The sequence below is a fragment of the Falco biarmicus genome, chromosome 9, assembly GCF_023638135.1.
Source record: "Falco biarmicus isolate bFalBia1 chromosome 9, bFalBia1.pri, whole genome shotgun sequence".
NCBI lineage: Eukaryota > Metazoa > Chordata > Aves > Falconiformes > Falconidae > Falco > Falco biarmicus.
Genome location: NC_079296.1, coordinates 8,660,392 through 8,688,019, shown reverse-complemented (window position 1 = coordinate 8,688,019; position 27,628 = coordinate 8,660,392). Strand labels below are relative to the sequence as shown.

At 57.5% G+C, this 27,628-nt stretch overlaps 3 protein-coding genes across 7 annotated transcripts; 2 read left to right on the top strand and 1 right to left on the bottom strand.

The window, feature by feature from the left end:
* The first annotated feature begins 50 nt into the window (after positions 1–50).
* On the top strand, positions 51–9,386 carry LOC130155003 (ectonucleoside triphosphate diphosphohydrolase 8-like). The gene is made up of 9 exons (XM_056351853.1): positions 51–258; positions 1,177–1,294; positions 1,813–1,963; positions 3,025–3,184; positions 3,996–4,229; positions 5,633–5,905; positions 6,347–6,457; positions 7,120–7,257; positions 7,484–9,386. The coding sequence occupies exons 1-9, from the start codon at positions 85–87 to the stop codon at positions 7,664–7,666; spliced, it is 1,542 nt and encodes a 513-aa protein (XP_056207828.1). The 5' UTR covers positions 51–84; the 3' UTR covers positions 7,667–9,386.
* On the bottom strand, positions 4,181–16,646 carry LOC130155002 (ectonucleoside triphosphate diphosphohydrolase 8-like). Of its 3 annotated transcripts, none has more exons than XM_056351849.1 (10): positions 16,448–16,540; positions 16,005–16,142; positions 15,242–15,359; positions 14,417–14,567; positions 13,717–13,876; positions 12,957–13,187; positions 11,103–11,366; positions 10,622–10,732; positions 10,220–10,357; positions 4,181–4,348 (listed from the first exon to the last, which is right to left on the bottom strand). In XM_056351849.1, the coding sequence occupies exons 2-10, from the start codon at positions 16,128–16,130 to the stop codon at positions 4,181–4,183; spliced, it is 1,467 nt and encodes a 488-aa protein (XP_056207824.1). In that variant the 5' UTR covers positions 16,131–16,142; positions 16,448–16,540. The 3 variants fall into 3 exon arrangements, with proteins under 3 accessions (XP_056207824.1, XP_056207826.1, XP_056207825.1); XM_056351851.1 differs by lacking the exon at positions 4,181–4,348 and adding an exon at positions 9,472–9,860 and having other exon boundaries at positions 16,448–16,646; XM_056351850.1 differs by lacking the exons at positions 4,181–4,348; positions 11,103–11,366 and adding an exon at positions 9,472–9,860.
* ENTPD8 (ectonucleoside triphosphate diphosphohydrolase 8) lies at positions 15,466–27,535 on the top strand. 3 transcript variants are annotated; one of them, XM_056351844.1, is made up of 10 exons: positions 15,466–15,755; positions 20,346–20,477; positions 20,911–21,028; positions 22,067–22,217; positions 22,802–22,961; positions 23,491–23,721; positions 25,312–25,575; positions 25,990–26,100; positions 26,256–26,390; positions 27,035–27,535. In XM_056351844.1, exons 2-10 carry the CDS (start codon positions 20,358–20,360, stop codon positions 27,224–27,226), a joined length of 1,482 nt encoding a protein of 493 aa, XP_056207819.1. In that variant the 5' UTR covers positions 15,466–15,755; positions 20,346–20,357; the 3' UTR covers positions 27,227–27,535. The 3 variants fall into 3 exon arrangements, with proteins under 3 accessions (XP_056207819.1, XP_056207818.1, XP_056207820.1); XM_056351843.1 differs by lacking the exon at positions 15,466–15,755 and adding an exon at positions 17,171–17,588; XM_056351845.1 differs by lacking the exon at positions 15,466–15,755 and adding an exon at positions 17,466–17,592.
* The last annotated feature ends 93 nt before the right edge of the window (positions 27,536–27,628 follow it).

Genomic DNA, 27,628 nt, shown 5'->3' with positions numbered 1-27,628 from the left:
AGCTTGAGATAGTGTCAGCCTGGGACAGCTTTCAGAGCTGATCTCCTGGCAGCTCTCACTGACTAGCGTTGTTCCCAGCTGGCCATGTCCAACCACCTTTCTCCTGTGTTTGGGTTTGCAGGAGCCTTCACCACAATGTTCACTAACAAGAAGCACTTCACCAACGCCATCATCGGGGCACTGGTCGCACTTTCCATCATTGCCCTTGTTCTCAGCCTGGTGAAGATTGAAGATGTCACCCTGCCACCCACAGTCAAGGTGAGCCCCAAAGAAGATGCCCGAGGACCACTGCAGAGACCGGCCACCTTGGGCAGGTGCTCAGTGACAACAGCTTACCTCCAGAGTTAGGAGGTGAAGGGGGGTCAGTAGGAACTGCCTCGTATGAGCTGGGTGGGTGTTTTCTTCCCATCCCAAGATGCAGGCAGGAGAAATACAACCTGGCCACACCAGAGTCATTGGGGGAAGCCTCCTCTGAAACTAGCCACCATGCTATGTGCTTGACATGTTTCAAGGAGATTATCTAGCAGATCAGTAGAGCAAAGCCCTGCCCTACTCCCTCTGCCCTCCCAGGGCACCACACCACAGGGCAATACACCTCCATGTGGCTTTTGCTCGTGTCAGTTCCCACCAGCTTGTCCTAAACAGCACAGGCATCGTTGGTCCTCCATGTCCCTCGCTTGCAGCTTGGCATCCCACCCTGGCTGCTGGAAGAGGGTTGACACAGTTTTAGGGGGAGATGGAGGGCTTTACGGGGGAGAGCCACATGGCTGGGTCCTCCTGGAGTGGGGCTGGTGTGCAGCCAAGGGGGGTAGCAGAGAGCACTGGAGATGGGAGAGTTGCTGGCCCCAAGGTGGGGCCAGCGTAGACACAAAATGCATGTAACCAAGAAAGAAAATGAAAAAGCATGAGGAAACAATGAAGGAAATGTTTGTGTGAGCTGGCGTTGCTGCACAGACCTCAGGCAAGGGAATGAAGTCCCTCAGTTGCCATGAGAAATGCCCATGCTGAGGCCACACACTGTCACCACTCTGCTCTGCCACGGTACAGATAGCTGTGCCTGAGAGAGATGGGTTTTGGGGCATCCTCTGGCCCCAGCGTCCTGGCAGGGACATGATGGGGCAAGGGGAAGGCTGATGCTCCTCCTGCCAGTGTGATGTCTTGGTTTTTCCCTTCCAGTATGGGATGGTGTTTGATGCAGGCTCATCCCACACCTCTCTGTTTGTCTATGAGTGGGATTCAGACAAGGAGAACAACACCGGTGTGGTCAGCCAGACCTTGTCCTGTGACATCCAGGGTCAGTATCCCCCTGCCATGGGCTCGGTGCTGCCCTGCATGTTCATGTTGTGTGTGGGATGACCTGGCCCTTCCTCATGTTGGCCTGCTGACACTGGGCAGCTCTGTCCATTGGGATGTCACTGCCAGCACGGTGGGGGGCCCTGGCTACAGGCAGGGTGGTCCTTAACTCCCCACTGGCTACGCTCATGGTTGGAGGGCCCTCAGCACCATGGAGTGCCCACACGCTTGGTGGGACAGAAGCAGCTTGGTGTTGCTCTTGATTTTCATTCCTCCACCTTGGATTGCCCACAGCTGCCCAGGCTGCTGTCCTGGCTGGGGAAGGTCTCACCCATAATGCTGGGGATGCTGCTGAAAGTGTGGGAGACATGGGGAAGCTGTAGGAAAGGAACATAAGCATGGGCCAGTCAGGTCTCAGGGGACCTTGGAAAAGCATCCTTTATTGCTAAGAGGTGACAGACCACACTGCTCTGTGCCCTCTTGCTCCCACATCCCTGCCCCAGCCTGACTCTCTTCCAGGGCAAGGCATATCAAGCTATGCCAATGATCCCCCAAAAGCTGGTGATTCCCTAAGAGAATGCCTGGATAAAGCCCTGAAGGTTGTTCCTGCTGCAAAACAGAGGGATGTCCCAGCTTATCTCGGAGCAACAGCCGGCATGAGGCTACTGAGGTATTGCTGTGGGATGCGGGAGTAACAGCAGTGACTGAGCTGCAAGCAGCCACACGTGTCCTGCACGGGGCCAGCCTGCCAAGAGCTCCCAGCTCCCACGCTGCCGTAAGCAAGTGACAGGGGGAGAAGCAGGGAGAAGGCAGCCTGGTGGGGACACATGGGTGGCTGAGCTCCCCTGAGCAGTTGGCCCTGGGGCAGAGAGGCTGCTCAGATGTGTCTGTTGGTACCCTGGGACCCTGCACTCCAGGATGGTGCTGCATGCCCAGTTCCAAGCAAGAAATGCTTCTCAGAACTCCTTTTTTTGCTCTTCATTATTCCTTAAACATGAGGGAGTTGAAATGCTGGCAGGGGATGAGACTTCTGCCCAGATGGATGGGTGGGTGGGCAGGCAGTGGGGCAGAGGTAAGAGGCAATGAAGTGCTGTGGGACCTGCCCTTACCCTTCACCAGCCTGTATTAGCTCTCTTCAAATGTCAGCCTTCATTTCACGGTTCTTGGTTTTATGGTTACAGATATCTAACATTATTTCTGTGCCCTGGCAATCAGACCCGTTCCCAGGTCATAGCCTGAAGGTTACTTGCTTCAGAGAGCCAGCACATGCCAGCAGCCCCAGGACGTCTTCCCCACTCAGGTCTGAAACCAGGCTGGCACCTTCCTGAAAGACCTACTGGAGCTCAGCAACTAGCCCTGGCTTCGGTGCAGTCAGGGAGTGATGTTGAAACCTGGGGTCGGTAGCACGATGCCCTCTGGCCTCCAGCACCATGGGACACTTAGGTAGGGAAGGGCAGCCTGGCAAACCTCTGTGTGACTGGGATCAAGCTGCACTGGAGGGAAGCGATTGCTGCTGCTCCTGGATTTGTGATGCCAAGTCTAGGCAGCTGGGATTTACGCTGTACAAGCAGCTTTGACAAGTTATGTAGCAGGAAACATAATTTCACACAAACGGCTTGGTGCAAAATACTGGAGTATGAGGAACTGGTAAAGAACCAGACCATTTCCTTGGGTTTCCTGGGTAGTATTGGTGAAACTGCATGTGTGTCCTGACCTTTGAGCCCTTCTTAGGGAACAGAATAGCTCAGCGGCAGATCAAGTCCTGGCCGAAGTTGCTAAAACCATGCGAGAGTACCCCATGGCTTTCAAAGGGGCTCGAATCCTTACAGGAGAGGAGGAGGGGGCTTATGGCTGGATCACCATCAACTACCTGCTGGACTCCTTCACTAAGGTGGGAGAAGAATGAAACACCCACTCCTGCTTTGCTAATAGGGTTTTTCTTTTTGCTATAAAGCTTGCTTAGCGCAGAAGGGAAGGTGAACAGCTTTAGAGGATGATGTAGGGGAAGCAGCCGGTTACCCTCTGGCTTGCCTACAGTGTAAGAGGAGGGAGAAATCAGGAATGAGGGTGTATCTGTTAAGAGCTGAGGGCACATCTCCGCACCACACGGACACCGGGTCTCTTGGGACAACCAGGTCAGCTGTGCAGCCCAGTGGGGACCGTTTGCTCCTGCTGGGCTTTGTCTCTCTGCGGCACTGGGAGACTCCAGTTTTGGTTCAATGTGCCAATCTGAAGGAAGCTGGAACCAAACCTTTTTCCTGCCACCCTCTATCCCAGCTCTGCTGCAGCTCAGAGCGATGCTGTCACTGCCGGGCTCCTGTGCAGGCTGTCGGAGGATTTCTGTCCTTCCCCTTGCACCAGCATCTCTGCAACCTGCTCTTCAGGAAGGGCAGCCCCTCCACACCAGGTCCCCACCAGCACTTTGGGCTGGGGAACCAGTCGCTCAGAGCCACATGAGCTCACAGCACATTGGTGCATCCTGACCATGAGATGGTTCAATCTCTGTTCTTCCTGGCCCTGATAAACAGCCAGGCTGGTTGGGCAGGGAAGGCAGCGGGGCCTTACCTATGGAAATAATTGAACTGAATACCATTGAATTTAGCAACAAAGCACTGTTGACTTCAATGGACTGAGAATTTTGCTCAGGGCAAGTAAGCCCAGCCATGTAATACTCCTGTTCCTCTCCTGTCTCATCTTGGCAGTACTCCCCCAAAGCACACACGTGGGTTCATCCAGAGGCAGCCAGCATTTTTGGGGCACTGGATCTTGGAGGAGCATCCACTCAAATCAGCTTTATGCCCCAAGGTTCCATGATAAACTGGAACGAAGCCTCCAAGTTCACACTGTATGGCTATAACTACAACATCTACACACACAGCTACCTCTGCTATGGGCAGCATGAGATGCTGAAGCGACTGGCAAAGGAATTAATTGTGGTGAGAGGGGAACTGGGGGGGTAATTGGGTACATAAAATAAAACCAGGCAACACTCTTCCAGAGAGGCATCAACAGGAACTGAGAGCAGGCACAGACTCCTTGGAGCATAGGTGGGCAGCTGTGGAGAAGAGCATGGGAAGCATCAGAAGAGGTAGCTTGTTGCAGCACTCTCAAAACTAGCCGGCTGCAACAAGGCTTTTACCACCCCATCCCAGGTCACTTCCATAAACAGTTCCCATGCCTGGCCCCAGCACAGCCACCAATGCCCCACAAGGTTTCAAAAGTTCATCTGCTGTCCGTGCTGTTTCTTCATCCTCTCAGGCCAGGCCAGGCCACCCTTCTCCTTGTCTCTCCTACATCCAGGGCACTCTCTCTGTCCTTCCTCTGCTTCTTTCAGGTCTTTCTTCATCTGCTGCTCTTCTTCCATCCCCCTTAGAGCTATTTAACTCCTTAGCAGGAACCAGCCACAGCTGCACATCATCCACACCAGCCAACCCACCGCCCCTGAAGCCAGCCCACAGCTGTACGTGATCAATGTTAAGTAGCCTGCCTTCATTCCTCTATAATTCCTCTACAGTTGCAGCTCTGGAGAAATATTCTGGCTGTACACAACTGCCTTGCACAGAGTGTAGGAAAGGCAGTGCCAGGCTCCTCTCAGAGGTGCAAAGTGGCAGGACAAGAGACAGCAGGCACAAGCTGGAACACATGAGCTTCCAACCAGATGCAGGGCAAAAGTTTTTCCCAATAAGAATGATCAAATATTGGAATAGGACCCAAAAATGCTGTGGAGTCACTATCCTTGGAGATACTCAGAACTTGACAGGACAAGGCTCCGAGCAACCCGATCTAGTTGGTCAAGCTTTAAGGACAGGGTGGCACAGGGACCCTATAGTTCCTCCCAAACCTCAACTACTCTGTGACTGCACAGGCCTGAGAAAAGTGAACCAGAGATCTTTCTCAGGCCATTTTTTGGAAGGTCAGAGGGAAAGAGGGTCTTCATGGAGCTGCACCTCGCCGGGAGAAGCGGCCTTGGTGATCCAGAAGGGTTGGCTCATGCTGCACAGCCAGGAAGGCAGTGTCCCTAGCTGGGGCTGGAGCTAGAGACAGAGCTAGAGCTGGGGTGGAGAGGGCTTTGCATGCCCCAAACCATGATCCTGGCAAGGGGAGAGACGTGCTGGGTCCCTGAAACTGGTCTGCCCCTGTCAGAGAGGGAGTGAGACAAAGCAGAGCAAGAATTAGTTTTGAGCTCAGGCTGGGATTGCAGCCAGCCAACAAGACCAGGATTCATGAGAAGGAGGGTCTTTCCCTGCGGAGGAGGTGGGAGATGTCTGTGCCCGTGGCTTTGCAGGGAGTGCCAAGAGGGTTTGGAGGAGGCTGCAGCCTGCAATTTTGCTATTCCCAGGAGTCGCCCTCCAGCACGCGAGTCGATCACCCTTGCTACCCCAAAGACTACAATGAAACTCTCTCGCTGTCTTCCTTCTGCACGAGCCCTTGCACAAACCAGAGCGACCCACGCCTGCCCCTGGGTGACAGGAACGTGACCCTGGAGGGCAGGGGCAATGCCAGCAGGTGCCTGGCTGCTCTCAAGAAGCTGTTCAACTTCTCGGCATGTGGCCAGAGCCAGGAATGCACCTTTGACGGCATCTACCAGCCCCTGGTCCGAGGGCAGTTCATTGTAAGGCAAATCCCACCCTCCCACCCCCATGACAGAGCATGTCCCCCTGATGCTGTGATGTCCCTGCATGCTCTGTGGCACTGCCACCTGCTCGCAGGAGCATGGGGGCAAGAACCTCCCAAATTACCACTGCCCCACCAGGGATTGCTGCAGTCTGGTTTTCCAGCCAGCTCTCCAAATGGGACCATGTTAATAAAACAGGTGCTTAGTCAAAACCCAAATTTTCCGTAAAAAAAACCCACAAGCCAGCTTAGCCAGCAGCCTTCAGGCAAAGCTCTGCCTGTGCTCCATGTGCTGCCATAGCCAGCAGGCACCTGGGACTGTACAAGGGGGGACAAACCTGGAGAAGGAAGCCCCCCCACCACTTCAAGGGAGATGGGGCAGCTTTCTGGGGGGTTTCCCCACTGCAGCTCAACAGTGTTTCTGCCGCTTGCCTTTCAGGCCTTCTCTGCTTTTTACTATAACTTCAAGTTTCTCAACCTGACGGAGGGGCAGTCGCTGGCCACTGTCAGGGAGACCATTGAGCAATTCTGCAGAAGAAGCTGGGAAGACGTACGTTCCTCACGATGGGAAGCTGTGTGGAAGCTTCACAAGCAAAGGAGTGCTGGGGTGGGGGAAAAGGAGCAGGGACCCCTTCAGGGCAAGGCTGCCTGGTTGCTGAGTGTGCCCTACACAGCAGAGCCATCCCTGAGCCATCTGTGGGAGTCAGGACATCCCATGCCCACCCCTGGGGGTTCTCCTTGCCCTTGCCACATTGGAAAAGGGGCAGCTAGGGCAGGTGAAGGCAGCAGAATCTCCCCTCCCACACAGGAGCTGGGGATGGAGGTGGGTCTGTAGCACTGGAAGATGGTGAGGGGAGAGCCAACTGCTGGCACCACTCTGGAGGTGAGTCAAATGGGGATGGATAAGGCCAAGAGATGTGCTAGGACCAGCATGGAGTAGACAGCAGGAACTCCTTGCACAAAAAGATTGAGATGGGAGAATGTGGGGCAGGAGAAGCTCCAGTATATCTCTCTTTCCATGTGGAGGGTAAATCTTCAAGGAGCTGCCCTGTGTGGACAGGTCCAAAATACCTGCCTGGTCTAGAAGTCTTTTTCTGGATGCTGGTGACTTAGGAGCCATTGCTCCACCTGCAGCAGTTGTCAGGGCATTGTCCCTGCACAGAAATTGCCTGCAAATAACTTCCCTTCCTCCCCAAACATATCCCACCCCAGCTGTCTTCTAGCTACCCCCAGGAGAATCCTGAGCGACTGCCTAAATACTGCGCCAATGCCAACTACATCCTCACGCTCCTCCTCGATGCCTACAAGTTCAATGAGACCAGCTGGAAGAACATCTTCTTCCAGATGAAGGTAGGCAGCAAACCAGTCTGTGGGCAGGAAAAGAGCCAGCTTCCAGCGTTTGGGTGCTGTGAGAGCCACGGTCCAGAAAGCCCTGCCTGCCCCACGCTCCAGCATGGCACTGGGTGTGGGGCCAGCTGGTGCACCCCATTTGGGCCGTGCAGGAGTAGGTGGCCCTGTGTTGTCATTGTGGCTTTCCTGCAGGGCTAACTCATTGTCCCCTCTTTCCTCGTGGCAGGCGGGGGGCGCTGACATCGGTTGGACACTGGGGTACATGCTGAACCTCACCAACATGATTCCGGTGGAGGCTCCGGTGCGGGTGAAGGGGCACATTCCTTCCCTGTGGGCTGCAGCCATCGCCTTCATCATCCTCACCCTTGCCTTGGGGCTTGCTGCCCTGCTTCTGCTCTTGTGGGTGTAGGAGCCTCGCTGCCTTTCGGAGCCCAGCAGGTGTGCATCATGGCTGGAGGGCCAGCTGTGCTGGGGTCCCCCGTGCTTCTGCCTGCAGGACTGGCAGCCTGAGGCTGGCTCAGTGATGCTGATGAACATGTTAACCTCTACAGCACCAAAGAACTGAGGTCTGGCCTCCCACGGGATGGGCTCCCAACATGCAGACAGGCACTATGTGAGGTTTTCAGGGGGGGTCCGCTCCTGTGGAGACCTGCTGAGATCAGAGCACGTGCCACAGAAGCCTCAGCCATGCCTCTCTGCCTCCTTACACCACTATGCCTGTTGCACATATTGCCTCCATCCACCAGCTGGCACATGGGGCCATGGAGAGCCAGCTTGGCCATGGAAGAGGTCCCCGAGTGCCAGATGGCTAGTGCACAGCTGCAGGCACTTGGTGACAGGGTGCTGACCATGGTTGCCAACAGCCAGGCAGGTCCTTGCCAGGTTTGTCAGCATGAGGGCATGCAAGGCTCTGCGGTATGCCAGCTGGCTCTCCTGAGGGTTTGTTGTTTGGGCTTACCTGATGGTCTTGGAGACAGAAGGAAAACTGAGCATCCAAAATCAGAAACATGGTCCATGCCTCCCCAGGGGGTCCATCTCATATCTCATCTCATCTCATCTCATCTCATCTCATCTCATCTCATCTCATCTCATCTCATCTCATCTCATCTTCCTTTCTTTCTGGGACAAAGGGACTGATGTTCCTGGGTGTCTTCCTGGAAACAACATTGTCCCACCAGCAGAAGGCCTGGACACTGTGGGTGTCAGGCTGAGACTCCAGCAGCTGCAAGTTCTGCCCTGACCCTGTGCACACGGCTGAGCTGAGTCCTGCCCATGACTACGCCCTTGCCTTTGCCTTTGGTTCTGATCACTTGTTACCTGCCCTGTGGATGACTCATCTTGTTATTTGCCTGCCAGCAGCAAGATGACCTTTGGTGTCTGCAGAAAGGCAGGTGTCCCACAGCTCTCGTCATCCAAATAAACATTGTAAAGGGCAGCAGATGGGAAAATACCTGCTACTTTGCTCCTGAACGGTTACAATTTTATTGCTTCCGTCTCCAGGTAAGGGCTGGTGATGACGATGGTGCCTCAGGGGAGAGTCAACATTGCTCAGTGCTATGGGAGATGCCGCTGGAGACCCTGAAGTGTCTGCCAGACCTCTGAGAGGAGCTAGCAGGGCACCAGGACAGACCTTTTCCTTCTGAGGCCCAGGGTGTCTCACCTCACTCATCCACTGGCTACCAGTGGGACTCCCCAGAACTGTAAGGGGGTCCCTGGGAGCTGCCCCTGACATGTTCTGGCAGCATTCCCCAATCACCCTGTGCACTGGAAAGGGAGGTTGAGACGTCTGCCAGGCACAGACAGGGGGTGTAGCTGGACTGGAGAGGAACCTTGTGCAGGAAAGTAGGGGGCTGCTGCCATCCCCCACCTCACAGGGCTTCTCAGTCCCATCTATGGGACCAGCTTCCCCCCATAGCCCCAACACCGCTGCCCCCCCTGGTGGGTGCTGGCCCTGGGCAATGGAGACCCTCACCCTGGGATGGTGCAGGACACATCTGCCCACATGGGGCATGTGCCGCAGGCTGGAACCAGCCCCGGGCATGAGCCCGTTGCTGCCGGACAGCCCTTCTCCCTGACCTACCGTCTCCAGCTGCCCCACATCACTGTGGTGCCCATGCCCCCAGTGCTGAGCCCCTGCCCCCAATGGCCATGCCTTCCCTCCTATAGCATCTCCAAGCAGCAACAAGCAGAAAGAAAAAACAGACAACACACAGCTACAGGAAGGATTTTTTTAAAGCCTGTGCTAGTTCCAGCTCACCAGGCCAGGGCACAGATGCTCCACATTGCAAGTTCACAGCTCCTGGACACGTGGGCACAATTCCCTGGTCTGCAGCGCCTCACACAAGCACAGCAGCAGGACTAAGTGGCTTTGGCAGCCTCTGGAGCCAGTGCTGCTAGAACATCTCATAGCCAGAGGGGTTTTTCTGGCAGCATATGACTGTGAGCAGGGAGAAGATGAGGATGAGCATGATGGCCAGTAAAACTGTGGCTGCTGTCCAGTTGCTTCTCTTGAGCCCTGTGACTCTCTGGGGAATCTCTGAGGGAATCATGTTGGTGAGATTGAGCATGTAGCCCAGAGTCCAGCCCACATCTATGTTAGCTACCTGTGCAGACAGAGGAGGAAGAGGGATGTGAAAGGCTGTGAAATACCATGCAAGCTGGAGAACTAAAGAAGACCTTTGCTGTTGCACCCCCAGGTCCTGCTCTGCAGTCACCACATCTGTACATTGGGCTGCAGATACCCCATTAGTGACACCAGCTGGGGGGGAGTGAGAATGGCCCAGGGCAGATGTCCCAGCAGGTGCCTGTGAGGGTAACTCCAGAGCTGCCCTGGGTGCAGGCAGTGGACCGTGCTGCCTCGTTGTCCCCTGCTCCCCCATCCAGGCAGGGCAGGGGCAGGGTGGGCGTGAGCCATTTTGCAGCACAAAGTGTGGAAACTGGGAGCTGCTGGGCACTCTCCTACCTGCCGGACGAAGTGGATGTTAAGCCACGTCGTGTGGTTGAATCTGTAGCCTTGCACAAGGAGGGTGAGGGTGTAGGAGCTGGCTGCGCAGGTGTCACGGAGGTGGTCCCTCTTCTCAGTAGGGAACTCCTTCTGGACCTGCAGAGGTGGAAGAGCAGCGGGGGCTGCCAGCATGGAGCAGGGCTCGGTGCACCCACGCTGCGGGGAAAAGCCTCACGGTGCAGCTGGGAGCAAAGAGCTGCAAGCGCCTGGGCTGGAGGAGCAAGGGGGAACCGGGAGGCTGCGGGCGGCTCTCCCTTCTGTTTCCCTGTCCTGGGGTCTGTGCTGAGGATGAGCCCTCAGCCTGCCCAGCAGCCAGGAGAAACACGGGCAGGGGCTAGCATCGCCTGTGCAGGATCTCACCTTCTCCCAGCTGCTGGTGCAGAATTGCCTGATGGTGGCTTGGACTGAGCTCAGGGACTGCCCTCTAGTGAGGTTCAGAAAGTGAAGGTTGTGATAAAGTCCCGAAAAGGCCTGTGGGTGTTTAAGACCAAAGGTAGCAAGTCAGTGAAACATCCAGGACACTGCCACCCCCCAGCCTCTCCCTCCTGGTGCTCTGCAGGGGTCCCTAAAGCCTCAGCACCGCAGGGTGGTGCCTGCTGACCCTCTGGGAGGGACCTGTGCTCCCCACACCAAAAGAGATCGGTGCAGTGACAACAGAGGTCTGCGTCTGCCTGGCATGCTGGCGAGCACCCTGTGTCTCCGTGCATCGGGCACATCCCAGCTTACAGGGCTGGCACTATTCAGACTTTCCTCTACAGTGGTTTCCCTGAGGCTGTGGCCAGCCTCTGGTGCCCCAGAACCCCACACCCACACCACAGCTGCGGGGACAGAGGCTACTTACAAAGAACTGTCCCCTCACGGGCGGCTGATAAACCCTGTTGAACCCGCACGTCGTGTTGGCCCCACAACTGAAGTTGAAGAGTCTCTGGATGGCGGCGCTGCACGCTGCTGGGTCCCCTGTCCCCGTCACCGTGAGCGTCTGTGCACGGCTGGCTGTGCCTGGTGCATGCACGCAGGGACTGTCGTAGAGGTCTGCCGTGGTGATGTTCTCCTGGTATCCCTTGGGGTAGCAGGGATGCGATATCTGCTGGGCAGGCAGGCTGCCCTGGACAGAGCAGGAGCCGTTAACATCGCCCTGGCACTGAGGATGAGGAGGGAAAGGAGGGAAACAGCCCATAGGCAGCAGCACCTGTTCCCACAGCCAGAGGCAGGACCGCAGCAGGCTGGCTCCACCATCCCGTGGGCTCTCGCCCGCGGGGTGCAGGCACAGAATCGTGGGGACAAGCATGGCATGGCCACGCTGTGGTCACGGATCAGCTGCAGTGGTGGTCGCATGCCCGAGGCCCTGGGGGTTTGCACCCTGTGCTGAGTGGGGACCCGTTTTGTCCCCACTCTTCCTTCGCAGGCGCACCAGGCTCAAGGGAGAGCCAAGGCTGGGAAGCCGTGTAAGCAGGAGCAAAAAGGACACTGCCTTCTCTTTGCAACGTGCCCTGGATGTGGCCTTTTGCCCGTTCCCACCAGCATGAGCCGGCATTGAGCCCTCAGCCCACAACCAAGCTGTGGGCATGAGGGTCCCCTGTGCGACGGCAACACCACCCTTCACGTTCCCGTGCCCAGCACCTACTGCCGCAGACCGGTACGTTCTGATTTCTGCCCATCAAACCAACTTAGCCATTGCCATACTGGTGCTAAAAAGTCTCACTGGGTCTTCCACAACCTCCCAGCAGCCAGCAGGTTCCCTCCTCCAGGGCTGGGTCCTTCCAGTTCCCCCTGTGAGCACGACTGAGCTGACGCAGCCCCTCCATCAGGACAGGGATGGAGACCTGGTGGGCAAGATGTCCCTGGGACGGGGGGCCCCAGGCACCCACCGTCCTGGCCACACCTGTGGTCAGGCACCTGCTTTGGGGTGTCCATCTCCATCTCGGCTCGGTCCTGCCCTCTGTTGTTAAACATACCCCAAAAGCACTATCTAGACCCTAGAAGTGAGGAGAAGCGGGATCCATCCTTTGCATGAGTAACCCGCCCATGGCTTTTGCTGGTCCTGCTGTTGGCCCCACCACTGAGCTGTGCTAGGGTGGTGATGCTACTGCCAGCCCGTGCCTCCCCACGGGGGTGGCCAACCTGCTCCCAAGGGCAGGGCGTGCTCTCTGCCGGCACGGAGAGCTTGTTGCTCCTGGCAGTCACTCTGTTCCCACTGCATCTTGCAGGCTCTGTCCCAGAAAGAACCAAAGATGCCACCCGCCTGCATGCTCCCCAAGCATCTCCGTCTCCCACAGCACTAGAGCGGTGTGCTGTGTCCAAGGTGAGACAGGAGGATGCTGCTTACTGGTGGAGCAGTGTGCAGGAGGTGTGTTGGGAATCCTCTGTCTGGGCAGAAATTGAGGAAGGGCAAGTGAATGGGGACAGAGAAGAACCCAAGGATGCAGCTGGGCTTGGGAAATAATGGAAAATATCATTACGTGTCAGCATCTGGGGAGAAGGGAGCCCTGGCAGGGAGCTACCATCATCTTCCACCCAAATTAGAGAATATTTTGATTCAGTGGATGAAATCTAAGCCTCTCCCAGGTGCTTCAATTCATGAAAGCTCCCAATTCCCTAACAGTTTTTCCAGAGGCCTGCTCAAAATTCCTGGAAGACATTTTATGAGGCAATGGGAAATGGTTGAGCAGATCCTGGTGACCAGTGGCCGTAGTACCTGGTGGAGAGCTGCCAGCAGCATCTTCAAGGCCTGCGTCTGCCCGTAGCAGAGGTAGCTGTGGGTGTAGAGCGAGTAGTTGGTGCCGTACAGCCTGAAGAAGACAGAGGTGTTCTTGTCCTCGATGGTGACGCCAGGCTGGAAGGTTATTTGTGTCGAGGCACCTCCAAGGTCCAGAGCTCCAAGAACTTCAGTGTCCCGTGGGTGTTCCCATTTCTCTGCAAAGGAGAACTGGCCCAATAAGACAGCAAGTGTTAGTCTGAACCGGAGGGAATCACAGTCCCTGTCCCTTCCCTCAAGGTTTTGAGGGCTCAGAGACCCTGAGGGACCTTTCACGTCCTGTCTCCCTGCTTAACCTCTTCCTACCTACATCCTCCTTGACCCACATAAACCTCCATGTAGCACTGGGATCCATCCCCTTGGCCTCTGCACATCAGCTGGGATCCAGAGATTTGAGGAGGGAAAGAGGAGCACTTTCATCTGGGGTCTGATACTGCTGCATCCCTGTGATACCAAAAGTGACCCATATGTAGAGGGAGAGCATAGGGCCAAGCTGAGCTGGACACAGAGACCTTTGATTCTGTTAGTCCCATCAGTGGGACTGAATGTGCAGTTCACAACCACAGGCTACATTCATTTGGGTGACTAGTGCTCTAAAACTAGAATTTTCTCTCCTCTGGGCATGAAGAAAGTTGGCTGTGGCTCAGACAGGTGTATGTACATTGCTGACCCCTCCTCTGCCCATTCCCCGAGCCCACACCTTGACGAGCGTCTCCAGCAGGTAGTTGACGGTGATCCAGCCGAAGGAGCCCTCCTCGTTCCCCATGAGAACCTGAGCTCCACGGAAGTCCACAGGGTACTCGGCGATGGCCTTGGAGACCTCAGCAAAGACCTGCTCGGCCTTGGTGCTGTTCTGCTCCCTGCCCGGGGAAGGAGGGGACTGTCACGCCGTGCAGGAGGTGATGGCTGGGGAGCTTTTGGAGCAGGCGGACAGCAAGAGGCTGCTGCCTCATGCCAAGGAGCGGGGCTGCTTGGGCACTTGGCACATGCCCGTCCCTCGCTGCCCTGCCTGCGGGCCGCAAGCCACCAGATCCCTCAGCGTCTGCGCTGGGAGACTCCCTGCAAACGCCGCCTGAGCTCTGCCTGAGCGTGCGGGAAGGTTCCTGCAAGGCTGCCAAAGGAGGTTCCTCAGCTCCGGGGCTGCTGCCAGCCTGGTGCTGCCGTGGGCTGGGGGGGTCCCCATGGGCGTGGAGAGGGGCTCTCTTGGACACCCCGTCAGACTGCAGGCGTGGATGCTCTGCCCATCGCCATGGCCTGCCCAGGAAGCAGCCCCCCGTGCCCCAGCCCCCCGTGCCCCAGCCCCCTGTGCCCCAGCCCCCCGTGCCCCAGCCCCCCGTGCCCCAGCCCCCTGCACTGGCTGTGACACAGAAACACATGGTGGGGAAGGGGTGGGAGGTTACCTCAGCAGCCGCATGCCCGCTGTGGCCCCCAGGTAGGTGGGGGTCTCCCGCTGCTGCTCCACCGGGATGATCGCCATGGCCTTGTCCAGGCAGGGCTTCAGGCTGGCTCCAGCCCCCGTGGCGTTGTCTGCGTAGCTGGAGATGCCAGGTCCTGCAAGAGGGCACCCCATGATGGAGTGAGCTCAGTGCCACCCAGGAGGGACAGGGCACCAGGGGACATGTGTTCCATTCCCCAGGCCCAGGGAGCTCTCTGGAATTTCTTGGCAATATCCAGTTGTCCCTGTCACAGCTCAAAAAGCTGCTGTGTTTGGTGCCATACAGACGCCAAATGAAAACTGCTGACATAAAGAGTAGTTGGGAACCACATACAATAAAATCCGCAGAAACACATTATGTTTAGTGACTTCTGCAGATCTTTCAGGAGGCCCCGTGGGAACATGAGGCTGCACGTTATGAAACAGGCTATGAAGAGGCGTTGTGGGAAGAAGAGCCAAGGAAGTGGTTGCATGGGGGGAAGGAGCAAACTCTCCACATCCAGCATCCCAAGCTGTGAGTTGATGCACACACACTGGCTTGCAAGACTGGACTGGCTCTAGATACTGTGCTAACTGGGGGCCAAATTCCTTGCTCACCTCTGGATCACCCAATTACTGTAGGGCTCCCTAAGGTGCAAACTATCCCCCCTAACACTTTGGTTCTCCCACCAGCCCATCTCCCTTCAGCCCAGCACAGGCTGAATGACTCAGATCATTGACAATGCTGTCAGAGTCTGGGACAGCGATCCAGGAGGCTGGGAGAGAGGGACAGGCACGTCCCAGCACTCACCGGACACAGTGCACACCTCCACCTGGGAGATGATGCCAGTGCCATTCTCCTTGTCCGCAGGCCACCGGTAGATGTAGAGAGCTGTGTGTGTGGAACCGGCATCAAACACCAGACCGTACTGGAGGAGACAGAGAGGACACATCTTGGGGCTGCACCAAGTGCCATTGTGGTTTCTGACAGCCTCTGCTCTCACTTCCCTCGCACGAATGCAAGCAGCAGGGGTTTGCACCTCCACTTCCCTCCAGCAGCTCTGCTCCACCTCTAACTGCCCTGATTTAGCCATTCAGGGGAGTTACAGCTCAGAAAGGGGAGACGTGCAGGTCAGCAGGGTCATTTGCAGAGCAGGGAGGCATCCAGTTCAGGCTGCCAAAGCTGCTCCCAGACCTTTGGGAGTAGCAGAGCTCACAAGCCCTGACGATTTTTTTAACAGCCAGCCAGCAGAAAGCAACAGGAGGCACAGATATAAACCCACCCGCTGACATGGACGTCTGAAAAGAGAGAAGAGGTGTCTGAGGTGGGAGACAGAGCAGTCCCAGGAGGAGGGCTGCTCTTTGCTCCCATCCTTAGCAAGGAGCCAGGACTGTGGTTTCGGGAGGGTGGCTGATCTGCCCAGTGCTACCTTGATTAGGTTAAGCCCTGAAAAGTTGGGCTGCTTATGGGAAGACTTGCAAGCAGAGAGGAAGGCAGGGCTGATGGAAGGATGAGAGGTGGAAAGGGGCTGGTGATCATTCCCTAGCTCCCCCAGGTCCCACTGGGCACCTACTTTGTTCCTTGTAGGAAGGGCAGCATCCTTCACCGGGGTCAGGACCAGGAAGAAGACGGCCACCCCCAGCACTGCTAGCACGGCCGCTGAGCTCCAGCCCACTGCCCGGAACAGCCGTGTCTGCATCCCCGCGCCAGGCTGTGGGGATGGGTGGTCTTCGCAAAGGCAGCCCCAACCCACCTGCCCCTGCCCTGTCTCTTCAGCTTTTCCTGGGGTCCCCTTGTCCCAGAAGCTTGGGAACCACGCACTCCCTTAACGACCCCCTGGGACATGGAAGCAGCCAGGTGTGGAGCCCATGAACATGCCCCATGGGACTCAGGACTCAGCCTGGGCATTCGTCTGCCGGCAGCTCCCATCCCGGGAAAAGCCAGGGGCAAAGGCTCCCTCCTGCCTGGCCCCAGGGACAGGGTGGCCACGGTCACGGTGTTCACCCACCCACATACCTGTGCTGGGAGCACCCTCCTTCCTCCAGCGTGGGTGCGCCAGCCCTGCGCAGCTCTGCCTGCGCCCAGCCCAGCAGAGTGACAGAAAGTGAAAGTGAGGCCTGTGCTGGCCTCGGATGTCCGGGGCGGGAGCGTGGTGCTGCCTGCGGCGCAGTGGCGGGAGCAGGGGTGCCCAGTGATGGGAGCAGGGATGGCCAGCGGCGGGAGCAGGGATACCCAGTGATGGGAGCAGGGATGCCCAGCGGCAGGAGCAGGGATGCCCAGCGGCAGGAGCAGGGATGCCTAGCAATGGGAGCAGGGATGCCCAGTGGCGGGAGCAAGGATGCCCAGCCACGGGAGCAGGGATGCCCAGCGATGGGAGCAGGGATGCCCAGTGGCAGGAGCAGGGCAGCACCCCAGCCTGCCTGCACCTCTTCCTGCACCACCCTGGGGCAATGGGACCCTGGCTGTGAGGACAGGACCCTGGCTGTGGAGTCAGATGGATGCCTGGCTGTGGGGATGGGTCCCAGGGGGATGGGTTCCAAGGGGATGGGTCCCATGGGGATGGCTTTATGGACAGGTCCCTGGCCATGGGGACAGGCCTCCACCTGCTAGGTCCCTCCTGTTTCTGTCCTGGACCCCCCTGCCAGCAATGGGGCAGTGTGGGGTAGGGCAGAGCCTGGTGGCAGGCTTGGCTCATGCCTCACCTTGCGGTGTGTTTAGGCAGCAGGGATGTCTGTGGGGCTTCCAGACCTCGGTCGCTGCCTTCATCCCAGGGCCAGCCCGCTCGCTGGCTCCCCGAGGGGCAGAAGGGCAGGCACGGCTCTTCATGAGCATCATGGGGAGCTGCCCCCACACTGAGCCCCTGCTGGGCAGCTCGGGCACCCCCACCACCCCCATGGGTGGAGGTGTCCCAGGCGCTCCTCCAGCAGTGAAGTGGTTAACACGGGCTGCTATTTCAAGTTGGCTCTCCAGCCCCAGCCCCGCTGCCTCCCGGACAAGCTCTCCTGGGCAGGTTCTGGTCCCGGGCCAAGGGGAGGGCCGTACAGGGACTCGGGGCAGCCTTTGTCCCAGGACCGGGGCTCCGCACTCCAGGTACAAGCTGACACAAACGGACACCAGGGCGAGCGTGGCAGTGCTGGGAGCAGCACCACGGAGCAGCGTGGGTGAGCCACAGGCTGGGGAGGGGGCTGGGGGTCCCTGGAGGGAGCTTTGCTCAGCAGGGTGGTGGGGGGCTCAGCCCTGGCTGCGCCCTGGCCAGCAGCGGAGCCGGGTGCTGGGGATACACAGACTCTGTGGGCTGGAGGGGCAGGAGGGAGAGGGCTGGGGCAGCCGCTTGTGGCAGGAGGTGCTCATGGTGCAGGGGGCAAAGGGGCACGGAGGGGACATGGACAGGACACTGTGGGGCATGGAGGGGACATGGACAAGGCATGGAGGACACTGCTGAGCCCCAGTGCTGGTGGGAGAGATGGGAGGCAGGGGACCACTCTGCCTGGCAAAGATGCTCCTGGTGTGCATTTTCACCATCTTTCTTGTCATCTTAAGAGCCCTTTTGACTTTCAAATCCCAAGTGTGCACAGTGGGGAAGTCTGCTTCCCATGTTCCTGAGCAACAGACAGTTTAGCTCCAGCGGTGCCTCTGAGCCTTTCCTCCGGAATGCTGAGGGCTGGGACGCTGCAAGGTGAGGGACATCCCCTGGGTGTTTGTACAGCACTTCGGTGTGCCCAGTCACACACAAACAAGTGCCGTGGTGGCCCAAATGCATAGCTGTGAACTTCCCACGCATTGAAACGGATGGGCATTGCTCCTCGAAGCACTGTGCCTCTTCCCTAGCTCTGGAAACATCCCACCACCTTCCCATCCCTGCTGCTGAACTGAACCTGCCACGGATGGTAGTGGGTATCGGTGCTGGTCAGCCCCGAGGTGCTGCTGAAAGGTTGGGCTTTCAATCAGCTTCTCACATGCATCTCGTCTTGTTTTCCACCTGCTGGGCACCCTCCCCATTCCCCGCTCTCCTCCCCAGCCCTGGCTGGCTCTGTGCTGCCTTTGGGTGTTGCCTCCTGCCCAGTCAAAAGGGATATTAGCCCCAACTAGAGCAAGTGGAGCCCGTTTCCCATTTGCTCCTGCATGCAGGACAGTGCAATTTATCAGCATTTCTTATCCTTCTATTGCACAGAGACAGAATTTTCCAGGATGTGGGCTGGGCTGGGAAATTTTGCCATTTCTGTTACTTGGAGCAGGGGAATCACACCCCAACAACACAGTTATATCTGGGAGAACTCCAGCAGGGCTGGTAGGACTGGAGATGTGACAACATAGGGATTCATCAGCTGCTTCCATATGATCTCTTCTGGCCATAGCCACCATGCAGGGAAGGGCTCCTGGCTGTAGGATAAGGTCTAGATAAGGGTTTCCTGTGGTTCCGTGTCCCATGACATGGGCCAGAAGAACAGCTGCTATCCGTCCTTATACATCTCATGTCACGCAGGATATTGGTTCCCCTAGTTTGTCACCACAGATACTGATTCTGAAACAGGAATCAGCATCTCCTTTGATCTTGCCAAAGGTCTTTCCTCTCCTGTTCAAGCCACTGACCTGGCCTGAAGAAAGGGCAAGGGAATTTTTCTGTGGTTTTATGCACTCACCGGAGGATTGCGTAGCCAAGTGACAACGTCCAGGTGCCACCCCAAAGCACTGGTTGGATTAAACTGCTTCTCTAGGCTGTGTCCAGGGCTCTCGGGACATCCACCACTCGGCTGGAGTCTGGCTTGCAGCCTGACACTGGATGGAGCGCTGCCTGTGCGGCCAGTGGCACGGAGCAGGGTGGTACAGGAGGAGGAGGGAGAGCTGTGCATTTAGAAAAGCACATCTGGACCAGCTGTGGGGTGCTGAGCGCATGGACATGGCAGCTGCTGTGTGCTGACACCAGACCCTTTGGCTTTGATTCTCCCCTGCAATTTCTTACTGATGTCTCAGGGCTGATTCTGCTGGAAGCTGAGCTCTGACCAGACAAGTGGGAGGGGCAGGACCTGCTCTGGTTCCCAAGGGCTCCTCTGCACCCCGCTGGCCTCGCCTGCCCGTGCCATGTTATTGCTGCCAGCATGCCAGCCTGGCTACGGGGCTGCGTGTGCCCAGATCAGCAGGAGCTTTCTGCCTCGGCCCGTCTGCCTGCCCTTGGGGCTGCAGGAGAGGCTTGGGGACCACCTGCAGGCAAGGACACTGTCCCTGCATGTCTGCTTATCTGCTGTGGCATCACCAAGAGCTGAGAGCTGGACCAGACAGGAGACATGCCTGCAGATGTTTTTCCTCTGTCTGAAGCAGAGAGGACCTTCTCAGGGACATTCTGGGCCTGTTGGGCAACAGATGTGACCCGATGGTCCCAAATCTTGTGGGATGAGTTTTGCGAGGGTGCAGGTTACAATGGCAGCAGATGGGTGCCAGGGGGATGTGGCTCTGCACCCTGGAGGGGATGGTCATGCTGGGAACCTGCCAGGGCATGGTCCTGCTCCCAGTCTGGGATTCCCACCAGCCACTGCCATGCTTCCCCCAGTGCTGCTGCTGGGAAGGGAGTTGCTGACCTGCCACCCAGCTGGCAGTTTGAGCAGGGCAGAGGGGTGAGGTGAGTCCAGGCTGCGTGCAGAGAGGGGCCTGAAGGGCTGCAGCTGAGAAGGCAGGGCTGAAAAACCCACGCTGAAAATCCCCCAGGGAGGGAATGCTCTGAAGGAGAGGGTGTCCAGCCCCGAGACTGCCAGGAGCCTCCCATAAGAGCAGCCATGCACCAGAGGATGGCTTCAAGCCCTTGTTAGGGAAGGGGAAAGTCCCATCTTGGCAGGTCCCATATCCATCCATGAGATTTGCATTTCCAAACTGGCCTTGCAAATGCAGAGGTGTGAGCTGGGGGTTGGGGCTGTTCTTGCAGGTTGGAGGAGGAATGGACTACAAACCCAAGGCCGTTGCAGGTCTCCTGGCAGCCACTTGTGTCTTCAGCATCATTGCCCTTATTCTGAGCGTCGTGGATGTGAAGGTTGTGTTTCTGCCTCCCAGCATCAAGGTAGGGCCTATGGGAGGAGTGCAGCTGCCCACTCTCACATGCGTGCTGGCTACCCCTTGGTACGGGAGTTTCCCCAGGTTTCAGACAGGCTATGCTGTTTGTCACCGTGATGGGGACAAATTCCCACACAGGCTGGCCTGTCAGGTGGCTCTGGCAGAGTTCAGCCACTGTGACTGGCCCTACAGCACACACAGCCTTTTCACAGCAGAGCATCCCCAGCTCCAAGGGCTTGTGGTGGATCCTTGTCCCCAACACAGTTGGTGACTGCAGTGCCACAGGGCTTTCCCTGTCCTGGTGACACTCTTTGTTCAGCCACTTGAGGTTCCCCCGCCCACCCTGAGCTCTGCTGGGTCTCCTGGAGCTCAGCCCGCTCTGCAGCAGGTGAAGGTGGTCTGCACCCTCTGACATGTTGTGCCCTCTCTGTCTCCTCCAGTACGGTCTGGTGTTTGACGCCGGTTCCACGCACACAGCTCTCTACATCTACCGGTGGCCTGCGGACAAGGCGAATGGCACCGGCATCGTCTCCCAGGTGGAGGCATGCACTGTGTCCGGTGAGTGCTGGGATGTGCCCATCCCTCTTCCCTGCCCCTGCTCAGCTGGGGGCTGCTGGGGCTGCTGGCCCTGGTGCTTGCCACGGTGGCTGTCCCACAGTGCCAGGGCGAGTTGGCTGGTTCATGCCAACTGTCATAAACGGCGAATGCACCAAAGGGTATTTATTTATTGGGCGTTTATAAATACCCACAGGGGCATTTATTCCTATTGCAAAGCTGCTGTCGGGCTTTGGCACAAGGACTGGGCTCTCTGGAGGAAAGGATTAGGCTGAGGAGGGGAGGTAGGGTCAGATAAATGGTGCATGGAGCTGGGCTGGGACTGGCAAAGGCCACCAGGCCAGGGCAGAGGTGCCTGGGCAGGGGGCGAGAGGGCTCAGAGCTCATCTTGACCTCAAATCCAGGCTCTGCAGCAGTGCTGTGGCAGTTACTGGTTAACTGCAAAGGTCTGGCAGAGGGCAAAGTGTAACAGAGAGGGTGCGTGGGCTAATGGCAATAATGGTGTGCAAAGCTGTAGGTAAATAGTGATATTTCCACCCCAGAGCCTGTCGCTACCCACGACAGCACCATGCTGGGTGCTCAGATCCAGTGCCAGTATCTAAAAATAGGATGTCAAACAAGTTGTGTAGAGGGCACCTCTGCACGTGCCTCTGGGCACATGGGCCACCCGGGCAGGACAAAGAGAGCCTGCCTCTTCCCTGGGGAAATAAGGAACTGCTCTGTTTGTCAACCAAGTCCTGTGGGACTGGCTGGCCACGTAGGGGCAGTTTGCCCTCCCTGGGGTGAAGCATGTGCTCAGCATCACAAGACACACACCGCAGCCCTCCCCCTCCATCCAGAGCAGGAGCTTGCTGCCCGCTCCCGCAGCGTGCTGTGCCTGTGGCAGCCAGCCCTGAGCACTGCCCTTCCAGGGACACCCTCGGCAAGGGCACGGCTGGATGGGAAAACCCCCTGCGGACTTTCTGGGTAGATATGTCCCCTGGTGCCCTGTCCCTCCTGGGTGGCACTGAGCTCACTCCATCATGGGGTGCCCTCTTGCAGGACCTGGCATCTCCAGCTACGCAGACAACGCCACGGGGGCTGGAGCCAGCCTGAAGCCCTGCCTGGACAAGGCCATGGCGATCATCCCGGTGGAGCAGCAGCGGGAGACCCCCACCTACCTGGGGGCCACAGCGGGCATGCGGCTGCTGAGGTAACCTCCCACCCCTTCCCCACCATGCGTTTCTGTGTCACAGCCAGTGCAGGGGGCTGGGGCACGGGGGGCTGGGGCACGGGGGGCTGGGGCACAGGGGGCTGGGGCACAGGGGGTTGGGGCACAGGGGGCTGGGGCACGGGGGGCTGGGGCACGGGGGCTGGGGCACGGGGGGCTGCTTCCTGGGCAGGCCATGGCGATGGGCAGAGCATCCACGCCTGCAGTCTGACGGGGTGTCCAAGAGAGCCCCTCTCCACGCCCATGGGGACCCCCCCAGCCCACGGCAGCACCAGGCTGGCAGCAGCCCCGGAGCTGAGGAACCTCCTTTGGCAGCCTTGCAGGAACCTTCCCGCACGCTCAGGCAGAGCTCAGGCGGCGTTTGCAGGGAGTCTCCCAGCGCAGACGCTGAGGGATCTGGTGGCTTGCGGCCCGCAGGCAGGGCAGCGAGGGACGGGCATGTGCCAAGTGCCCAAGCAGCCCCGCTCCTTGGCATGAGGCAGCAGCCTCTTGCTGTCCGCCTGCTCCAAAAGCTTCCCAGCCATCGCCTCCTGCACGGCGTGACAGTCCCCTCCTTCCCCGGGCAGGGAGCAGAACAGCACCAAGGCCGAGCAGGTCTTTGCTGAGGTCTCCAAGGCCATCGCCGAGTACCCTGTGGACTTCCGCGGAGCTCAGGTTCTCACGGGGAACGAGGAGGGCTCCTTCGGCTGGATCACCGTCAACTACCTGCTGGAGACGCTCGTCAAGGTGTGGGCTCGGGGAATGGGCAGAGGAGGGGTCAGCAATGTACATACACCTGTCTGAGCCACAGCCAACTTTCTTCATGCCCAGAGGAGAGAAAATTCTAGTTTTAGAGCACTAGTCACCCAAATGAATGTAGCCTGTGGTTGTGAACTGCACATTCAGTCCCACTGATGGGACTAACAGAATCAAAGGTCTCTGTGTCCAGCTCAGCTTGGCCCTATGCTCTCCCTCTACATATGGGTCACTTTTGGTATCACAGGGATGCAGCAGTATCAGACCCCAGATGAAAGTGCTCCTCTTTCCCTCCTCAAATCTCTGGATCCCAGCTGATGTGCAGAGGCCAAGGGGATGGATCCCAGTGCTACATGGAGGTTTATGTGGGTCAAGGAGGATGTAGGTAGGAAGAGGTTAAGCAGGGAGACAGGACGTGAAAGGTCCCTCAGGGTCTCTGAGCCCTCAAAACCTTGAGGGAAGGGACAGGGACTGTGATTCCCTCCGGTTCAGACTAACACTTGCTGTCTTATTGGGCCAGTTCTCCTTTGCAGAGAAATGGGAACACCCACGGGACACTGAAGTTCTTGGAGCTCTGGACCTTGGAGGTGCCTCGACACAAATAACCTTCCAGCCTGGCGTCACCATCGAGGACAAGAACACCTCTGTCTTCTTCAGGCTGTACGGCACCAACTACTCGCTCTACACCCACAGCTACCTCTGCTACGGGCAGACGCAGGCCTTGAAGATGCTGCTGGCAGCTCTCCACCAGGTACTACGGCCACTGGTCACCAGGATCTGCTCAACCATTTCCCATTGCCTCATAAAATGTCTTCCAGGAATTTTGAGCAGGCCTCTGGAAAAACTGTTAGGGAATTGGGAGCTTTCATGAATTGAAGCACCTGGGAGAGGCTTAGATTTCATCCACTGAATCAAAATATTCTCTAATTTGGGTGGAAGATGATGGTAGCTCCCTGCCAGGGCTCCCTTCTCCCCAGATGCTGACACGTAATGATATTTTCCATTATTTCCCAAGCCCAGCTGCATCCTTGGGTTCTTCTCTGTCCCCATTCACTCGCCCTTCCTCAATTTCTGCCCAGACAGAGGATTCCCAACACACCTCCTGCACACTGCTCCACCAGTAAGCAGCATCCTCCTGTCTCACCTTGGACACAGCACACCGCTCTAGTGCTGTGGGAGACGGAGATGCTTGGGGAGCATGCAGGCGGGTGGCATCTTTGGTTCTTTCTGGGACAGAGCCTGCAAGATGCAGTGGGAACAGAGTGACTGCCAGGAGCAACAAGCTCTCCGTGCCGGCAGAGAGCACGCCCTGCCCTTGGGAGCAGGTTGGCCACCCCCGTGGGGAGGCACGGGCTGGCAGTAGCATCACCACCCTAGCACAGCTCAGTGGTGGGGCCAACAGCAGGACCAGCAAAAGCCATGGGCGGGTTACTCATGCAAAGGATGGATCCCGCTTCTCCTCACTTCTAGGGTCTAGATAGTGCTTTTGGGGTATGTTTAACAACAGAGGGCAGGACCGAGCCGAGATGGAGATGGACACCCCAAAGCAGGTGCCTGACCACAGGTGTGGCCAGGACGGTGGGTGCCTGGGGCCCCCCGTCCCAGGGACATCTTGCCCACCAGGTCTCCATCCCTGTCCTGATGGAGGGGCTGCGTCAGCTCAGTCATGCTCACAGGGGGAACTGGAAGGACCCAGCCCTGGAGGAGGGAACCTGCTGGCTGCTGGGAGGTTGTGGAAGACCCAGTGAGACTTTTTAGCACCAGTATGGCAATGGCTAAGTTGGTTTGATGGGCAGAAATCAGAATGTACCGGTCTGCGGCAGTAGGTGCTGGGCACGGGAACGTGAAGGGTGGTGTTGCCGTCGCACAGGGGACCCTCATGCCCACAGCTTGGTTGTGGGCTGAGGGCTCAATGCCGGCTCATGCTGGTGGGAACGGGCAAAAGGCCACATCCAGGGCACGTTGCAAAGAGAAGGCAGTGTCCTTTTTGCTCCTGCTTACACGGCTTCCCAGCCTTGGCTCTCCCTTGAGCCTGGTGCGCCTGCGAAGGAAGAGTGGGGACAAAACGGGTCCCCACTCAGCACAGGGTGCAAACCCCCAGGGCCTCGGGCATGCGACCACCACTGCAGCTGATCCGTGACCACAGCGTGGCCATGCCATGCTTGTCCCCACGATTCTGTGCCTGCACCCCGCGGGCGAGAGCCCACGGGATGGTGGAGCCAGCCTGCTGCGGTCCTGCCTCTGGCTGTGGGAACAGGTGCTGCTGCCTATGGGCTGTTTCCCTCCTTTCCCTCCTCATCCTCAGTGCCAGGGCGATGTTAACGGCTCCTGCTCTGTCCAGGGCAGCCTGCCTGCCCAGCAGATATCGCATCCCTGCTACCCCAAGGGATACCAGGAGAACATCACCACGGCAGACCTCTACGACAGTCCCTGCGTGCATGCACCAGGCACAGCCAGCCGTGCACAGACGCTCACGGTGACGGGGACAGGGGACCCAGCAGCGTGCAGCGCCGCCATCCAGAGACTCTTCAACTTCAGTTGTGGGGCCAACACGACGTGCGGGTTCAACGGGGTTTATCAGCCGCCCGTGAGGGGACAGTTCTTTGTAAGGAGCCTCCATCCCTGTGACTATGGTGGGGGAGGATGGAGGGTGGGAGTCTCCTCTGCCACTAGTTGTGGGAAGGAGTGGTGAGAGAGGACCTCAGAGTTGATCCCATCTGCAATGAGGACTCTTATCCTATGCTGGGAGGTGGCTTCTGCCTCCTGCGATGTCCCAGCCCTCCCTGAGGGAAACAGGAGAATCTTGTCCCAAGGAGCAAGCTGGAACTAGCTCAGAGTGGAAGCAGCAGCCTCAGGGCTTGTCAACCAGCTCCAAGACTTTTTGGCAGACCATCAAGTGGGTGCTTAGTGCAGACCCCTGGGAATTAAATAGGACTCCCTCCCCAAGCAAGAGGGGGCTCTGGGTCTTTTTTCTTGGGTGAGGGAGATGTAGTTTTTACCATTTCCCCTTATTCCCCAGGCCTTTGCTGGGTTCTACCACACCTTCCACTTCCTGAACCTGACCAGCCAGCAATCTCTAAATCATGTCAACTCCACGGTCCAGACCTTCTGCAAGAAGAACTGGTCGGAGGTGAGAGCCCTGTGAAGGGCAGCAAGAAGCCCTGTGATTTTCCTGTCCCAAATCTCTGCCCAGGAAGCACATGTCCTCTGGCTTCCTGGGCTGGGGAGGGTTTCTGAGCATCTCTTTCATTCCCTATTGCATTGTGTCCCCTGATGGCCACACAGCTGGTGGAGACCTTCCCACAGAAGACTGAGTATCTACACAAATACTGCTCCATGGCAATTTACAGTTTGACACTGTTGCTTGATGGCTACAAGTTCAACGAGCACACGTGGAGCAGCATCCACTTCAGCCAGCAGGTAAGCCCCCTGTGGGGCAGCGGGAGCGGGCAGGCAGCTGTGGCCACATCCTTGCCCTGGCCCAAAGACGTGCTCAGGAGCAGCATCCCTGGAGTCCCCAGCACCAGAAATGTGTCCTCATCTCATGGCTGCTACCCAGCAGTCCTAGCAGTGCTTCACTCTTTCTTACCTGCCCCCAAACCTCTGACGCCAGCTTGTTTCTCACTTACTCTGGCGTGAATGCAAGCTAATTTTAAGTGGGTCAGAAAAGTGCAGAGCAGGATTTGGCCACCTTGGTCTCTGCTGTTGGGGCAGAATTGACTGAGATGAGAGGTACTGGTGGCCCCATGACCCATTTGAACCAGAATATGACCAAATCTGAAGGATCACGGGGGAGGAGGAAAGCTCAGATCCAAATTCACATGCAGGTCACAGAGGCAGATCTGGACCAGAGCAGCCATCCACGCCCAGCTGCCCCTTAGCCCTTGGGAAGGAGGGACAGGAAAGCTCTCTGTGTAACTGCTGCTGGCACGATCAGGTTCACCTCAGCCAGGTCCATGTGTGAAATCACAGCTGGGACAGCTCATGGGAGAGGTGCCCATCAGTCCCTTGCACCAAAGCTACCAGTACCGGTTTGGGTGATCTCCTTTGCTCTCTCACCTCAGGCAGCAAACACAGACATCGGATGGACACTGGGCTTCATGCTGAACCTCACCAACATGATCCCCACGGAGGCTCTGGAACCCATCAAGGGGAACCAGCCCAGTCTGTGGGCAGGTGCCATCTCCTTTATTGTGCTGGCCATAGTGGCAGGCCTGGTGGCCATTTTCCTCCAGTGTTTCTGGAAAACGAAGTAGCTCCCAGCCTCCAGACTAGAGGCATCCTGCCCACTAAACCAGGCAGGGAAGTGGTGCTAAGGAAGGTGGAAGCGGGAGAAGAATGAGGGCATTGGACCCATATCCATTGTTCAGCAGGTCTAATTGGGTCATCTCTGTAAAGATGTTGAAGATGACAAAGGCGTCTTGAGCTCTCCAAGTACCTCCAAGAGGAAAAGACTCCATTATCTGGCTGACAAAAGCTGACTGAGAGCTGGTGGCTAGATGAAGCCAGGTAAATTCAAACTGGAAATAAAATCAGTTTTGTTTTTCAAATATGAAAGTCACTAACCAGCCTAGTACAGTTTCCTTAGCAGTTCCAGTCCTGCTGGCTGCTCTCCCAACAGCTGTGGGAGGCAATTGGTGATGGAGAGCAGTGGTGGC